Source organism: Mercenaria mercenaria, unplaced genomic scaffold (genome assembly GCF_021730395.1).
Source record: "Mercenaria mercenaria strain notata unplaced genomic scaffold, MADL_Memer_1 contig_4997, whole genome shotgun sequence".
Classification (NCBI taxonomy): Eukaryota; Metazoa; Mollusca; class Bivalvia; order Venerida; family Veneridae; genus Mercenaria; species Mercenaria mercenaria.
The window spans coordinates 41,558-60,057 of record NW_026463272.1 but is presented as its reverse complement, the minus strand read 5'-3'; the positions used below and the strand labels follow the sequence as shown (position 1 = coordinate 60,057).

Genomic DNA, 18,500 nt, shown 5'->3' with positions numbered 1-18,500 from the left:
ACCGTTTAAATATGTGATATTTAATAAATAAAATTAACTGTATGTTTTACATGCATACAAATACCATAGTAGACTATTGCAGGAAACAAGAAATTATAAGTTGTGCCACAGTGTAGTTATACCAAAAACAATACAATGGACATAACTACAATAGTGTAGCAACCGTTTTACATAAAAATTACGCAGCGTAAAAATTTAGTATATTTTTGGTAATTCCTTCTATTTTCAGTTGCGAAAAAATACGATTTTTACCCCAATACTGCATCATGTGCTATGGAAATGAGCACCCCAATTTTTCTGGTAAGTATAAGTCGTCTGCGGTAGCCCGCCTGCAAAACAGTAGTGGTAATGGAGAACCCCAAAAATATAGTCTGCATTTGGCGGCTGAGGTAGTGCGTCGGTGTACGATAGCGGTAGTCGAAAGCATATCCCGTGAGCGAATTTTACCCATCAGCTGGCCCCTCCAAACAGACGGTATATACGGAAAGTGAATATCGATTTTGATTGGCCGTTGCGCAGGGCCATTTTACAGTTTACATTAGAAACAAAATGGCGGAAGCCTCTCGATTTGAAAATTAATTCAATGTTTACCCTTTTTTGAGATGGATTTATATTAATCATGGAGTTTATTTACCTTAAATAAAGTTTATTTTCTGGAAAGATTGTCATTTTGTAGTTATTCATAGGAGACAAAGCAGGACGAGTCATGTTTTTCTTGCCGATAATGGCAATATTTACCAATTGATTTAAGCAAGCAATGAAGCTTTTGTACAACGGGAACTAAACGACTGGTCACTGCAGGTAAGTCTGCTAAGTCTGCATAAGCTAATTAAATAAACAAAATGAATTACTCTCATTACACATTCAAATAACTAAATGTTATCACTATATAAATCTATTTCTAATAAACAATAACAATACAGTAAGCAAATTTCATTGGAGTAAAAAACGTTGAAAGAAAAAACAATAAAATGATTATAACAGCAAAAAAAAAAAAAAAAAAAAATAGGAGTTTTCTTTAAAAATACAAAATTTGTTCAACAGAAGAGTGGTCAAACCAGCACTTGTCGTGATGGGTATACCAGTGCTCGGCGTAAATATCGTAAAGGGGTACGTAGGATTTAGGCCAATTTTGGCCCCCACCAAAATGATAAAATATGTGCCGTTTTTTACCAAAATGCATGTATTTTCCAAAAATAAACATTAAAATCTGCAAGGACAATTGTTTATGGAAAATCTAATGTTTACCTTATGTGCTGTAGTGAAAGAAAGCATTAGTGTATCTTGGGGGTATACTTAAATAAATTGAAAAAAAAAACAAACAATGATTACTGTTACAAATGTTTGATTAAATATCAATGTAAACACTTTTCAAACATATATAAGCCAGTAACAGAATTGTCATAGAAACGGTCTTAACTAAGGGAAATAACTCTTTGGAATCCTGAAACTAAAAATTTCTTAAAAAATCAATATTTTATTGTTTTAATTTTGTTAACGTTTCAAAGTATGATTTAAAATCATGTACAGAGGTAGAATTCTTGGCCTGGTATATTTATGAGTATAAAATGTGTACTTTTACCGTTGGTTGCCATGGCAACAGGGCTAAAATTTAGCATTTTCTTAACTTTTTGCATGTTATAGCTTCAATATTTTGATGTTTGTACATTTAATGGACTTATCACTGTTATAACTGACATTTCATAATGCTCCTGTTAAGAAAGCAGAAAAGAGCCTTCCAGTTGCCATGGCAACGGGGCTAAAATTTAGCATTTTTTAACTTTTTGCATGTTATGATTTCAATATTTTGATGTTTGGATATTTAATGGACTTATCACTGTTACAATTGACAATTCATAATGCTCATGTAAAGAAAGCAGAAAAGAGCCTTTCAGTTGACATGGAAACAGGTCATTTGGTAATCTGTTTAATAATGTTTCATTAGGATAAGTAAGTTTTCATTATTTGTTGTCACAACTTTTAAAATTATAAAGATAAATCTGTTAGCAGTAATGAAATTGATTTAATTAACACACTTTGTTTTGCATGCGAAAAAAAGTATAAAAATATTTCATTGCCATGGCAACAAAAGGGAAAATGTATGTTTCAAATGAGCTGGAGATATGGCTTTCAACGGTCGAAAGTATTTTTGTGGAATAAAATCGTTTTCTTGTGTTTGCAGATGTGGGATTGGAAAACCTCTTTATGAGAAAATACATCTCAGAATGTCTGCATTTGAAAACTACCAAGGATGGAGGCGAATGCCTGATACAGGAGCTGAAAAAGGTAGGTGTATGTTTTCATATGTCACTGTTGATTGTCATTTGAACTTTTAAACTAGCCAAGCTTTCTGAGATGCTCAGTGTACATAATAGAAATACTTATAGACCAGATTTTGTCTCATTCTATGTGTATGAAAAATTAATAAACAATGATAGAATGATGTTTTGCTTGTTTCTTTTTTTTTCAGAGCAATATGTACAGGCCAAGATGCTAAATTTTTACAAGCATATTGAAGTGATGTGTGTTCCACAGCAGTAAATTATGAAAAGAAAATCAGGTATTCATTTTACAAATATCTATTGAATTTCAGCAAACAAGCCTTTTCAGCTTGAGCATAGTGTAAGGAGTAAGGCTGTAGAAACTTGGTATTAGCAATTTGCGAATTAAGTCTACGTGGACTGTGGACACCTAAGACGATCGATTTTTCAAGGGGACCGTCTCGACACAATTTGATTATATCATGCGCGGCAGGAAAAAAATAGTGTATAACGGCAATAGGGTTTGGGTTATTTTATCATCACTATGCAGTAGGTGATACAAATTTGGATGTGTCTGTTTTTAGCTCGACTTTACAAAGAAAATGTAGAGCTATTGCACTCGCTCCGGCGTCGGCATCGGCGTCGCCGTTGGTTAAATTTTTTAATAAAGTCAAATATATCTGTTACTATCAAAGCTTAAAATAGTTATTAATAAAGTAAACCCTGGGAGAGAAAATGCCAAGGTTCCTACCGGGGCTTGAACCCCGGACCTCGAGATCTGTAGTCGGACACTCAACCACGTCGCTAAAGGGTTAACCCAACAGCATGGCTGTTGGAAGTGGCCTATGAACCTACTATCACTACACTTTTCCCCCTTTACTTTTCAGAGCTTACCAGCCCGCTGCATGAGTCTACACGAGGAAATACAGTCCCCATAACTCTGATTTGAATTTAGACAGAATTATGCCCCTTTTTAACTTAGAATTTTTGGTAAAAGTTTATGATAAAAAAATTGCAAAATTGCAAAATTTAAAGAACTTTACTGTTGAAACCCAAAGGAAAAGGACAACAAAGGGAAGAAATTCCCCCAATAATTCTAAGTCCACTAAAAATCATTACCAGGTACAGATATGTCAAAATACACTTTAACTTTGCAGGTACCATCCATGCTGTATCATAGAAAAATGGTCTCGGTTTTCTCTACGGCCAATAATAAAAAAGTTACAAAATACCCTATCTATATAGTAACATAAAGGGAAGTAATTCAATAACTAAATATTGTAAGTGAACAAAAAAGGAATCTGCCAAATAAATACAATGGCACAGCAATGCACAGCAACATAAACACAAAATAATGTCATGTGACCTTTGACCCCTAAGTGTGACCTTGACCTTGAAGCGAGCCATGTGCTCTGCACGTCGTCTCAATGTGGTGAACATTTGTGCCAAATTTCTTTAAAATCTTTCAAGCAATTCAAGAGTTACACTTCGCACTCGAAACAAAGTTTTATGACCTTTGACCCCTTAGTGTGACATTGACCTTGTAGCCAGCCATCCAAAACATGCGCTCTGCACGTCGTCTTGATGTGGTGGATGTTTGTGCAATGTTTCTTTAAAATCCTTCAAACAGATCAAGAGTTACAGAGCGGACACGAAACAAAGTAAAAGACCTTGACCCCTTATGTGTGTCCTTGACCTTAAAACGAACCACCTGATACTAAAACTATGCACGTCGTCTTGATGTGGAGAACATTTGTATCAAGTTCGTTTAAAATCCTTCAAGGTGTTCACGAGTTACAGAGCGCAGTCGACAAGAAATTGCTAACGGACAGACGGACGCACAGACAGACAGACGGCCAGATGAACACCAGGGGTATCCAAAAATACGTTCCTTCGGGCATGTAATAACAACAAAGAAATGGATATTACGTTTTCTACAGTTTTCACGATGTTTTACCTGCTGACATATTTTGATCCTAGCTGACCCAGTTTAAAATGTCTTCTTTTTTTTTCATTTCGGACGACGACGACGATGGAATACGAATACATTATGATCAGACTAGCTCATCTTTTCAACTTTGTCGCAGATTCGCAACTTATAATATTTAACATTTTAGGAAAGTGTTATGACGCTAGATCAAAGACTTTTTGCGATATGTATAACAAAACATTTCTCTGGCAAACAGACGGACGAACAGACAAATCCAAATCTTATCCTATGCGGTGACATAATAAGCCAGACCTTACCATCATTATATGTTTTCCTACCACACATAAATTAAAATTATCATGTTGAGACGGTCCCCTTGAAAATGCGATCGTCTTGGGTGTTCACAGTTCACGTAGACTTAATCCGCAAGTGTCTAATATCCTTGGATGACCAAACTGCGCCACTCTAAGCTTTAACTGTAAAACGTAAATAAAAGATATGAGACAATAACACTTCACTTACCTATTGTATTAATCAAATTCCCATCGATTAATTCAAAATTCATCATATTACTGAAGTAAATAAATGCCCTGTCTTCTGAAAATTTCGTGAAAGTTACAATATTTAAGGCAAAACTTAGTAATGGAATTAGTTTCTGAACAATTGTAAAAATGTAACTTCAAAACACTAAACTGTTAAAACTGTTATAACTGGTATTTTTCTACAATTTATTCCTCCTTATCACAGTGGGACATAAAAATTTGTCACCCTTCCTAATCACTCTGACAGGAGAACAATAGATTAAATGAACCAAGTGCATGCAAGGAAAGCCATTTCTAATCCCATCGCACTGGGCCCACTTTGCAAACACCAGAATGACACTTTGAGATAGCTCAGTAGGTGTGAACTTTTCACATACACAGCACAGTGACAGTTCATCATCAGAGTCACTGTCACAACTTGGGGTGCCATGTAGTAAGTTAATGTGTGATGGTCCAGGTTGATGTTCCTTAGCAGGTGGCACTTCTTTTGTTTTTAATTTCTTCTTTTTGTCGTGAAAATGAGTCTTTCCCAACTGCTTTCACTTTGATTCATTTCCTTACTTTCGTGGTCCTTCATCCTGCTTATAACTTCATCAGTTACTTGCTTTCCTGCCATAATCTTACTTATAGTTTTTCTTGTTTTTTTAGAACTCTTTTTCACATTTTATGTTTATCAGCTGAGATTCCTTCCTAGCAAATACTTCAAACGGATCAGCAGACTTGTCCTGCACCTTAGCACTAACATCAACTTCAATGCCCACTTCTACAGTGGCCTGACTGTCATTTTCATCTGCTTCTTGGACGTTATTGGGCTTGTATACTTCTGCTGGTATAAGCGATTCAGCAGGAATAGCATCTTTGTCCAGTGGAAAAATACCAGTGCGTTTGAATGCGGACTGAGCATTTTCTGAAGATAAGGCCTTTGTATATACACGGCATGCTACCTCACATACATTGTAGAGGGTCAGAGTGGCTTCTGTCTGACGCATCAGCTTGTGACATTCTGAATTGAAGATACGTTCGAAAGGACCATAGCAAGAAACATCTAGGGGTTGAAGAATGTGGCTTGTATGTGGGGAAAGATAGAAGAATATGATGCCGTTCTCCTTAGCCCATTCACAGATACCCACAGAAACATGTGACTTATGGCCGTCTAAAATCAACAGCACTTTTTTACTTTTCGCGCCCAGGAATGAACTTCACAAAATGATTCATAATATAATGTCTGAAAATAGCTTGGTTGGACCAGTCAGATTCACTGACCATTGCATCAGCTCCCGGGGATTTTCCTTCAATAAGCCTTGGGTTCATTCGTTTCCCTGGGAAGACAAAAAAAAGGTGGTATGGAAGCACCACTTGTACTAATACATCCTAGAACAGTCACAGTCTTTCCACGGCCAGATTTCACAGGAGGGGGAGAATGTGAAGAACTTCCAACTATGTGGGGTGGTTTATGCTCTGTTGTTTTTCCCTTCTCTTCCAAATTATAGATAAGATGAGGCTTGTCTATTAAGCAATGTTCTACAAGACATTAGTTTAGGTTTTCAAAAAATAGATACAGTACTGTCTGATGCCATTCTTGCTCTAGAATATTCTAAATTTCTAGGTTTCAGAACACGCAGTTCCGGCCATCGGTTGAGAAACCCTCGTATCCACTTTAGTATCAATGATTCCTCTTTACGTCGCTTACCAAGTTGTACTGCTAGACTAAATGCCAAATTCACAAATTCCTGGCGTGTGTAACCGTACCCATAATTTGCCATCGTTTTAATGTGATTAACAAGCTTTGCTTCTTCCATTAATGTGAACAAAGGGGGTTTCCCAGTGGTTACAGTAAAAGTGGATGCACTTTTCCATTTAACCTGTCTCTGAGACTAGTGCGTGGCACATTGAATAACCGAGTTGCTGTTTTAACTGGCATGTTATTCTCTATGCATTCTTGGTATGCTTGGACTAGTGCATCTGGTAAATAATTCCTATTAGTACGCCTGACCTTCTGAGGTTTGGGCTGAAAATAGAGGGAAAATGAAAACAAATCATTAACAATACTAGGGACGAAAAACTATTAATTAAAATAAGCTTGTACTGGCCAAGGACAAGCATACAAGCATACAAGCTCGTACTAAAGTGATGGGTGACAGACTTTCACTAGCAAAATTAAGGGGAAATGTTTTGCTACATATTTCTGATTTTGTATGCATGTGTTACAGAATAAGCAAGTGTAAGGCAGAAAACTTGAAAATCAAACACTGTCTGTAGATACCCTGAAATCCCGAAAATAAGCGGGTTTCGATAATAAGCCGGTCTCGAAAATAAGCCACCATTTCACTACAGGCAAAAAGGGTTCATAAATAAGCCGTACTCAAAAATTAGTCGTTCACCTTTTTGTATCAAAGTTCCTTTCCACGGGATTTGAACCACCAAGCTTTTGTTTTCAGTTATTCTTGTCTAATTTCAAGAAATTCGTAATGTAACTGAGATTCCATGTCTGGAAATAAAGCTCTTCGTCCCGAACCGGTACTTTTAGAACCTTTTGGCGAGTTTTTAATGTCCGCCTTAGCTTTCAGCCGACGTCTAACATTAGTTTTTTCTAATATATATGTTAAAATGTCGGGCTGTGTCTATTATTTTAGTTTTAATTTTTCCAACTGACAACGTTTTGTAATGAGACACAACTTTCAGTTTAAATTCCCTCGTATAGCTCCTACTATTTTGTTGTGGCGTTTCCATTTTTTACATCTTGTAAAACACCATTGTATATATAATTATACCGCTATATAAGAAAGCCTATAAAACTACTGTTAAATTGATAACACAATGCGGTGTTTGTCACGTATTATGTATGTTATTCATACCCATTCACGGTTTGGCGATTGAAACGTCGAGGTTTTTACTAAAAGTCAAACAGCGGTATGAAAAAAAATGGCACTCAAAGATATGCCGGTTTTCAACTCGTTACCGGATATATGTACTCGAAAGTTCGCCGGACTCAAAAACAAGCCGGTCTCAAAAATAAGCCACCAAATCCTTACGAAAATTTAAAATAAGCTTTAGCTTATTTTCGGGATTTCAGGGTATGTGAACTAGCCAAGCTTTCTGAAACGTTCAGGAAATATTTCTAGACCAGATTTTGTCTCATTTTTGTGTGTGTGAAAATGAATAAGCACTTTGGTAGAATGAATTATCAATAAGCATAGATAGAATGATGTTTTCTTTAATTTTTTTCAGTGCACAGTGATGTGATTTGTACTGGCCAAGGACAAGCATACAAGCATACAAGCTCGTACCGAAGTGATGGGTGACAGACTTTCACTAGCAAAATTAAAGGGAAAAAATCAGATATTCATTTCACAAATACTGAGCAGATTATTGAATTAAAAAAAAATACAATGCCATTTCAGCTTGATGTTTGAACATTTTGTTATACATTCTATAAGGCTGTGAATGTTTGCAAAGCATTTCAGTATCAAGTGTCATTCTACATTTGATTTTGTGTGATGCAGAAAACATTAAAATATGAACAGTAATTTACAGACGTTCTGTTTCATAATTTTTCATACAGCAGTGACAGATTTTCCTCAGCATATTTCTTGAGAAATCAGGTTTTTATCTCACAGTTACTTTGCAGATATCTTGAATTTCAACCAGCATAATGTCATTTCAGCTTCATATGTTTGCATTGAATTACTTTCATAAATACTCTATTCACTTTTTTTTAGAAAATTTGAAATGCCTTTCAGTCTTATATTTTTCTATTACAGGTAGCTACTGCAGAGACCAGATGCTAAAGACGGTGTTCACAGGGATGTGTACTTTTTGATGAAAACAGAGATAGACCTTTTACCATTGAAAATAATAGACTCTGATGTATTTCATATTTGGTTGTATTGTGAAAAAATGAAATTTGCCCGTACAAGTGGCTATGCCCGTAAAAAAGGCACACTATTGCTTATTGTGTTTGTTGTATTTTAATATAAAAAGTAATGACAGTCTCCGGGATAAAGGTTTAGTGTTGGTTTGTCTGTATCATGAGTCTAATTATAGCCTGTCTTGTCTGTGCGCAATTAATACTTTGCCAGCTTGTATGCTAAGTATGATGTCCTAATGAAATGTTAAGAGACACTGGCATTCTCCTGTGTGAGTGAACAAGTTCACTCATGCTGGTCATGCCTCTGTTTATTAAGTGGTAGACAAGTGTGGTCTATCACATTTCGGAGATACATATAATTAGATCAAGCAAGGGTCGTTGACAAATATAGCATGAGACGTGAAAACTCGAAACATCATTTTACTACATTTATACTTTTAAGTACACTTCTGAGATATTTCAAAACTTTAACACTTTAAAAAACAAAACTCTGATTTCTGACTGATCATTTTTCCTGAACGTCTCATTTTATCTTTGCCAACGAGCCCTTCATATATCCAACCACATGCTTCTGCATCGAAACTGCAGTCAAACCTCTAATACTCTAGTATGATGAAAAGGTGTAGCACTTACAATGCATCGTCTCAATGCGAATAAAGCGAAATACAAAATCCTAAAGATGCGTCTTATCAACCTTTCAAGTAAGCTGTAATATAAAATCATTATAAGACCCGTATCAAACTACCAGAATGTCAAAACATGACCATAAGGCTATATCAAAGATTTGAAATGATTTACGATGCAATAGTATGATGTTGGAATTTTATCCTTCATACAACCGTAATGCTACATGATGGTTACAATTTTATCTTTGTCCTTATATGATGTTGAGCAATTTTTCCTCACTTGTTTGGATTTTGATCGGCATGGGTTAAGTGTTAATGCTGGTTATCATGACCCGACTCTATATTTGGCGAGGCAGCGAAGCCGGTATAGGGAATTGCTTAACCTGACGCTGCGATAATTCATGGACAGGGATTAGATGCTTTTGTTCCGCCAAAGGGAAGCACGACGTTCCCTCTAGTGAGATGTGCGAAATACACTCTTTGGTTGCCTAGCTGTCCGGACGCCGCAGTTAGTGTATGGGGAAAAGCATCGAATGTCTATCTATGATACCGGTCCCTAAGATTATAGGTTTGATCTAGCATCGCAATCTTGTTATTCTACATGATGTTGGAATTTTGTCCTGATGCGTCACAGGATAGTTATCATTTTTTCACTATCCTGTTGCTATTTTTTTTCCAATTTCAATCAGTAGGAAAACAAACAACATGATGTTAGAATTTTGTCCCGATGCATTTTTCCTCCTACAATCCGTGAAATTGCCATCAATGCAAAAGGTCAATATAGTCACTATGCTTTTCTCCTAATTCTCCTCAGTAGGGTAAAAACAACATGATGCATAACATGATGTTGGACATTTTGTCCTACTCCGATGTAGGAGAAACTTGTCCTGTATGTCAAAGCCATTGCCATTGCCCATTGTCTTTGCATTACAGGACAAATTTGCCGAAACAGTCGACATTCAAAGTTTTTAAGTATTAGTAGGGACATTCAAGGTTTTATAGTATTTCTAGCAAAGCTGATGCATGATACCGTCAGATATGATTTTGTCCAATGCAGGAGAAACTTCTCCTATTACAATATGATGATACATTAGGAATGTCAAAGCATTGTATCCTTGTATGTATGGGACACATTTTCCAAAACAACCCACCTTGAGAGTTTTTCATTATATGTATGATTTCATGTTTGGTCGAACAGCATCAGTGACACTATACAATTCTGTCTAATGTGGGAGAAACAGATCTCCTAAGGTGGTCCATACTAATTGTTTTTAAGTATTAAAGGAAAAGTTGGCATTGGTCATTTCAAGTATCGGCAACATACTTTGGGACCTAGGACTGCTAATCTTTGCCAGATCGAGAGCAATGCAAAAACACGTCTGCTCTCTACGGCTGCACAATTAGTCATGTGACCACCTGAAACTTGAGGAAACAATGCTCGACGCTGATTGGTCAGTTACTTTTAGTGTAGACTCGTCCTGTGGGACGAAACCATGTTAAAAGCTATCAGCCAATCAAATCGTTCGTGACGTCACAGTTTGTTACTTTTCGGTAGGCAGGCGTTTATAAGCGGCTTCACAAGCTCAGTTGTTCAATTAGGCGGCTTTCACCATGTGAATTACAAGGTGTTTCCGCGTCAGTCTGTTTTGCATTTGTTATACTTGTATGTATGGATTAAATTCGTGGTAACAAGGGTACAAGACAGAAGAAGAATGCCTGGGGTGAGTACTTTGGCAAAGTCGCGTCTCTCTCGAAATGCATATGTTAGGATTTGGTTAGGACATAAGACTGGCAACGCACATTGACATAGCGATGCCAAGTCTTGGTTCGGCTAGAACTTGATCAGGGGTTTCAATCAATTGAGAATGTCCGGTGTTCGACGTAACCACTTAGGGCGAGGATTGTCTCGCTTTACCGACAACGGAAATACGGTTGAGCTCCTGTCCCCGCAATAGTAAGGAATATCTTTCCAGCCTAAGACAGCCAGAATTCTCAGTGATTGAAATGACCCTCGAGATGATATACTTACTCTCGAGGTCCTCTGAGTGTCTACTGTTTGAGTCTCGCATCAACTTGATGCTGCGTTCCGATAATAATGGTAGACATGGTCACCTGTTGATCGTTCAGTGCTTTTGCAAATCGCCAGAAAATGCGATAGCCAATTAACGAAACACATTTTTTCCTTCATCTTTTTTTGCATCTTAGGAGCAACGACAAGTTGTTTGAAACGAGAGCGACGGGACCTTTGCAACCTTAGTATAAGATATGCTAGTTAAGTCTTAGTTGTTAGTTCTTAAGAAAAGTTGTGCACAACTTAATTTAGCTATTTATTGTTGTTTTTTCTCTCTGCACAGGACTTTATCACTTATATCATTGGGGGTGGAGTACGGCAAGGGGCGTTTTCGTATCCTTACTTCTTGTTTAGCTTAATTTAAGAAAACCAATATTGGCTTACTCACACTGCTACATGATGGTGTAAATGACATCAAAATTTCAGAACTTTGGCGAACACAAGCTTTTGCTTGTAACTGAAAAAATCAAAGCTTCAAATTCAATGTTGTATCTAGTGTACAGCTTATTTGGCATGTAACAGCTGTACATAAAACGATGCAACCTCTTTCTCTCTTCTCTTGCTCTTCAAAAACAAAAATCAAAATTCCTAATGCTAACAGACCGAACGGCAACCGATATCGCTACAGCTGGGCTAAGTTTAGGCAAAAACAGGACAGCCAAAAGTATGGAGGTGTCGTTAGACCAGCTTCATGCTATGGTAGGGTGATGTGCAGTAGCATAAGGAACCGTTTTTGGTCATCACGAGGCGTTACAAGCTTGGAAAAGTAGGAATCATCTGGTCTTATTATGTCCGCTAAGATTGCTAGATCGGGTATACAAACCAGCTCTGTATGCCAAATGGTGCCTACTCACGACAAGCTTGCAACGTCATCCTAGTACAAAAAACTTAGAAGCCCGACTCTGGTGTATGCCATATTGAACTTTTAAAACTTTGGCAAACACAAATCTCTTTCTCATTTCAAACTATCGAAATCAAAAACACTAGTGGACCGAACGGCAACCGATAGTTCACATTCAAATTGACTTTCATAGATCGGCGCGGGTAAACTGTCACTTCGGCCCGACTCTGCATCTAGTAGGCAATGAAGCCGGTGCAGGGGATTAGTTTGCCCGTCATTGCAATGATTGTCTTCAAGATATAACATGCCAACACCACGTTCTTAGAAAGAACAATGCCTCTCAATTGAGATGTTCGCTACTACCTTTGAACAGCCTTGTCGCCCAGGCATTGCGGCAAGTATCGGGATTGGCATGACAATGTCTTGTGGAGATACCGATTCGGTCAATTTGAAGTGAATTTGGCTTCTACTTCTTCTCTCTGTTTCTTCTGTAGATTGGCACTCTATCCCAAATTTCTTTTAATGCAACCTTGGGTCGAGGCCCTGTGATCTAGAGTTTCTGGATTCTCAGATGACAGTTTGTTCTCGAGACAAGCCAGTGACAAGTCTGGATAAATGCAGAGTCGAATAAATTTGGTACTGTTCATTTTTTTCTAAATTTGATATTGCAATGCCGAATGAATACGTCGGCTCATACTTTGAGCCGATGTCTCATTAGCTTACTGTGGAAAAACGAAATGTCATGCTGGAGAATCGGACACAATATTTTTACATGCCGGAGAGCATAGATGCCTAATTAAGACCAACTATTTTGCTATGAAATTGATACAAACTTAAGGTATTGGACCCCTAATAGTAATGTTTAAAAAATGGCATATGGTATATTCTTAAAGTTGACCATGTTTCGCACTGTGTTGCAAATTTTAAACAACTTTTACCGAGCCGTTTTCTGTAAATTTTGTATAATCTGTGGTATTTCCTCACTGTCAAGTAGAGACAAATTTCAATGTGATTGTCACTTTCTAAAACGTTTGCAGAGAATTCATTACAGCATTACTTTTGATAAAAGAAACATCAAACTATTGTTAAACAATTATAGAACACAAAATAAAACTGTAAATATCATTTTTCTCTAGGGTGCCTCAAGTAAACGGATTTAATAAGACATAATTCTAACTCCAACATTGAAAAATGCTGTGGGTCTGTTTTGAATTTTGCTCACTGCGTTCAAAAAATAACTTTGGACGGAAGTAAAAGCTACCTGAATTTCTTCCACAATATGTAATCTAAAGAATGAAGGCAAAATAGAGAACTTTTACCGCATGTAACTCAGTATTTGTAAAGATGTCTAGCTCTACCCCTCCTGATTCAGAGGTAAATTCACTTTGAACAGCAAGAAATCCCTTATAAAATGAAAATGTTCCACTTTTGTACAATACATCCATAATAAGTCTTGAAAATGGTAAAAACATACTAGAAAAAAGGAAAATATGGGGAAAATAATTTTGGTCCCAGTGAGGCTTGAACCTACGCCCCCTGAAAATTGCAGTCAAAGTAGGTATATGGATAAGAATTGAATACTCTTCAAAAAGAAGCTACTCTATTACGGGTCCAATACCTTAAACGCAAATAAATCACTGCTTTTTTAGGTGATTAACAAACTGGTTTGATTTTCTTACCACGACAGAAATTGATATAACACATACAAGACTCATGTTTCATGCAACGTTTTCTCCAGATTGAGTTTTCATTTGCCTGTTAGATTGCTCAAGGCGTTAACGTATCTATAATGAAAAAGTTTAATCATCAGGATTCGTAGCAGCGTTCTTGTGCACTTGTACAGAAAACATGATGACATACTGAGTCTCGATTAGGACATTGTTTCAAAATCTGCCTAGACTAAGTGAGTTTGCTATGTTTACATTAAAATATGACAAAGTAAGACATGGCATTCTTCTGAACATTTTATATCCAGTGCATCATCTTTTGTCAGAACAAAGCAAAAGTATTAATCGGTTAGTCTGATTGATTTCAAGTCATTTAGATTTGAAGATTGAGTACTGCTTAAGCTGATGCTAGGGGGCGTGGGCAGTGTTGCATTTTTCATTACTGCTCATGAACAGACTCAATCAAACCGAGTCTGCAATTTTCACTGTTTGCCTCGTTCTCGGTGCTTCCGAGGGATCTACTTTCCAGATTTTATTTACTTCACAACAGCGGGTGTTAAGTGCTGTGTGGCGGCCGTAAAATGTCGCCCCGACTTCATCTCAGTGTTGTTATATTTTCTGGTCCTTCGGGATCATTGATTTCAAGTCATTTAGGTTTGAAGATTGAGTACTGCTTAAGCCGGTGCTAGAGGGCGTGGGCAGTGTTGCATTTTTCATTACTGCTTATGAACAGACTCAATCAAACCGAGTCTGCAATTTTCACTGTTTGCCTTGTTCTCGGTGCTTCCGAGGGATCTACTTTCCAGATTTTATTGATTTAACACTGGTTTGAACGTTCGACTTACAGAAGCAACATTCATTCTGTCTCTCCATTACATAAGCACAGTCCTCACAAAATGTATCAGCACAAGGTATTAGAGTAAACTCTTTCCTGTTTGTTAAACAAATAACACAGGTTAATAGTTATTCTCTTGCAGATATTTCCATCTTGTGACTCTTGCTCAGCTCTTCTTCTCTTCGTCGCCAATCTGACTCTGTTAAAACCGTTTTACTCGTGTCATCAGCATTCGACTCTATACTTGTGCTTGTAGCTGTAGCTGTAGCAGTAGCAGTGCTCGTTGCTCTCCTGTATGGATTGAATTTGTGAAATCCTCTAATGCTTCGTGTTCTGGATTTTAAACCGTCGGCAGAATGAGTCAATTTTGGCAACTTTTCATTTTCCTCATCGCTTATGACGATGGTTTCTGTTAGTGTGATCTGTTTCTTTGCTTTGTCCATTTTGTCTGAAACAGAGGAATAAACGAACGTCAGTTAAACCTTTTAAAAAATGTTACATGGTTAATTCAACAAGCCACTTTTAGCTAAAACTAAAAAGTAAAAGTATCAAGTTTAAGTTGAAAGTGTTAACTTACCAATTTCATCCCTCAGCAAGCCTTGATTCTCCAAAAGAAATCTTGCAGCAGATATGATGTCCGGCATATCTTAGTCGTTCGTTGCCTCTCTAATTTCGTTTTCCCACAAATTCAGTTTGGATAGCGTCGACAAGCTATTCTTGAACAACGAAGGATCTCGTCCATGATCCAAGCTGATACAAGTAACGATCCAAGTTGATACAGGTAACTACATTATCAATGTTTTGAATCAAGTTCTGAGCTCTTCTCATGAGGCCTTTTTGTTTGTACTTGACAATACTTTCTACTGCTTGTCGACGACTCTTCGTCATGAATGAGCTCAGTAAATTTGCGGCTGCACTGTTCATTGTTCAGATACAGAATGAGAGTTTAAACACATCAGCGTACACTCTTTCTAGCAAAATAGTTTCGACCAATCAGAATGTGGCATTTAAACCACGCCTACTTTGTACTGACCAATCAGAAAGCAGATTGATAGAAAAAGTTATTTTTCGGTACAGTACCAGAGAAATAGACCCTCGAGCTTCATTCTCTTGAATGCAGTTGTACTGTCAACACACAAAAGGTTATCATACAACTCATAGATTCTACAAGATGCTTGCACATATCATCAGCATTGAAACGTTCAGACAGAGATCTCAGACTCTGGACATGCTGTTATCACACGACGAAGATATGTACGACGAGACAGAAAAGACATTGTTGCTCAGTGACTGTCACGAGAGATACTTTGAGGAACAAATGTATGGCTTCCTTGAAGAAGATGACACCGAACTTTTACATATGCTTTTTCTCGCGTACTTGTCAGATCCAGCGATGAAATATGAAATCATTGTATCAAAGTATGATACCAGGTTGCTACTTGTTCTGATGGATTACTATTCGGTACAGTCATGGAGAAACGAATTCGTAAACATTGTAGCACTGTTTGCAACTTTTTGAAAGGGGTAAGAAAACGGTAATTAACCTTTCGAACAGAAAATTAACCGGCACAGAATATAGACTGCTGGGTAAAGGTTTAAAATATTGTCTGAAGCCAAAACATCATAATGTTATTCAGCTGAAGCAAGATGTTTTTGAATTCACTAGAAAATTACGCCTTAAAGAATACTTTACCTCTTTTACCGACTCTGAAGTAATAAATAACTCTGCAGATAATAACTTTAATAAGAGAGATAATTCTAAATCTACGTTTATACCCAAATCTGGTAGAGACTCAACCCTTGATTTTTATATAGAGGCAGTTACCAATGAAATTTTGCTTAGTGACAAAAAAGTACAAATACAGATCAAATTTATCAAAAGAAGAACAAGAGGCGTTAAAACAACTGAGTCAAGATGAAACTATTGTCGTGAAGAAAGCAGACAAAGGTTCCAGTGTCGTTATAATGAACAGAAAAGATTATATTTCTGAGGCTTATAGACAGCTAGAAAACAACAAATATTATAAGAGACTTGATGAAAATCCCCAGAAATTGTTCAATAAAGACATACATGATAGTCTTAACAATTTAGAAAATATTAGAGAATCAACTTTAGAAAATCTATACCCCTCAAACGCAGACAGAGTGCCGCAATTTTATATATTACCTAAAATTCATAAAACGTTTGACCCAGATTTACCCCTAGGTTACCCAGGGAGACCTATTATTTCAGGTTGTGGAGATTTAACTGAAAATATGTCTGCATATGTTGATACAATCTTTAAACCTTACATGGAATCTTTACCTTCCTATGTAAAAGACACTACATACTTTATCAAAAAGTTACAAAACCTCTCTAGCATAGATAAAGATGCATATCTTGTAACACTCGATGTAACATCTTTATACAGTAATATTCCTCATGGTGAGGGCATAGATGCTTGCAAATATTTTATGGAAAATGGTAGTAGACCACAGGATTCTATTAACTCCATTTCTAAAATCATTGAATTAATACTTACAAAAAACGACTTCCAGTTCAATGAAATTAATTACATTCAAACATTTGGAACTGCTATGGGAACAAAAATGCCTCATTGTTTTGCCTCTCTATTTATGGGTAAACTTGAAAAAGAATTTATTGACTCCTGTGATAAGAAACCACTTATCTGGTTACGTTTTTTAGATATTTTTTTCATCTGGAATCATTCAGAAGAGGACTTATTAGACTTTTTTGACAGATTGAACAGTTTTCATGATACTATAAAATTTACATATTGTTACTCTAAAGATACTGCTACTTTTTTAGATGTTAACATAGAAAAAGATGAAAATGGTATCTTGCACACTAGTGTTCATGAAAAAGACGCTAACAATCATCAGTACATAGAATTTTCATCATGTCACCCAGTTCCATGTAAAAAGGGTATTCCATTTAGCCAGGCTAAGCGCTTTAGGCGTATTACTTCGGATAATACCATTTTTGACAAGGAAATGGACAAGCTCAGAGAATACTTTCAAGCACGTAACTACCCTGAATGTGTTATAAATGAGGCATTAAAGAAGGCCTCTTCTCTTTCAATGCAAGATGCTCTTAATTCGTGCAGTAACAGAAATACGGATAAAGTCATTCCTTTTGTATGTACCTACAATCCATCATTGCCTAATATTGGTAAAATAATAAACCAATATTGGAATCTTCTAAAGTATTCTCAACAAGAGAGTGTTAGACAATTATATGACTATAAACCTATTGTTGCTTACAAAAGACCCAAGAATATTCAAGATGTTTAGTTCATTCTAGGCTGAGCAAGAAAGACATAAACTGTAGTGTAAGTTAATGTTATAGACGTCGCTGTACACACTGTTTAAATATTAATGAAGATAATTCATTTTCTAGTTCCACCAGTTCATCTTGTTATAATGTTAGACATGATCTGTCATGCAGTTCAACTGATGTTATTTACTCAATAACATGTAATAAATGTTTGAAACAGTAAGTTGGACAAACGCACCAGCAATGTTCACAAAGAATGAATAGTCACAGATTTGATATCAATCATTATCCAGAAACTACTACTAATGTTTCTGAACATTTTAATTCTCAAGGACATACTATTCAGGATTTCTCGTTTATGCCCATTGATAAAGTAACTAATCCTTGGAAAAGGCTTTTAAAAGAGATTTACTGGATGTATCGTTTGGGCACTGTGTCTCCACAAGGAATGAATTCAAAAATTCTGTATTAATGCCTTTCTGAAATACTTGTTATATTCGTTTATATTATTACTGTGTATGTATTCCTTAATCATTGCACTCATACTGCATTTTTTTAACCAGTATTTATGTATCATACTAT

The 18,500-nt window shown here is 36.5% G+C and overlaps 1 protein-coding gene and 1 long non-coding RNA gene across 2 annotated transcripts; both read left to right on the top strand.

Annotated features, from left to right (window-relative positions):
* Positions 1–661: 661 nt before the first annotated feature.
* Positions 662–9,608, top strand: LOC128554387 (uncharacterized). The gene is made up of 4 exons (XR_008369593.1): positions 662–801; positions 2,183–2,286; positions 2,471–2,560; positions 7,962–9,608. It is a non-coding gene; the product is annotated as an uncharacterized LOC128554387 (long non-coding RNA).
* Positions 9,609–16,468: 6,860 nt separating this feature from the next.
* LOC128554386 (uncharacterized) lies at positions 16,469–17,935 on the top strand. Its single transcript, XM_053535668.1, has one exon. It carries the CDS (start codon positions 16,469–16,471, stop codon positions 17,933–17,935), a length of 1,467 nt encoding a protein of 488 aa, XP_053391643.1.
* The last annotated feature ends 565 nt before the right edge of the window (positions 17,936–18,500 follow it).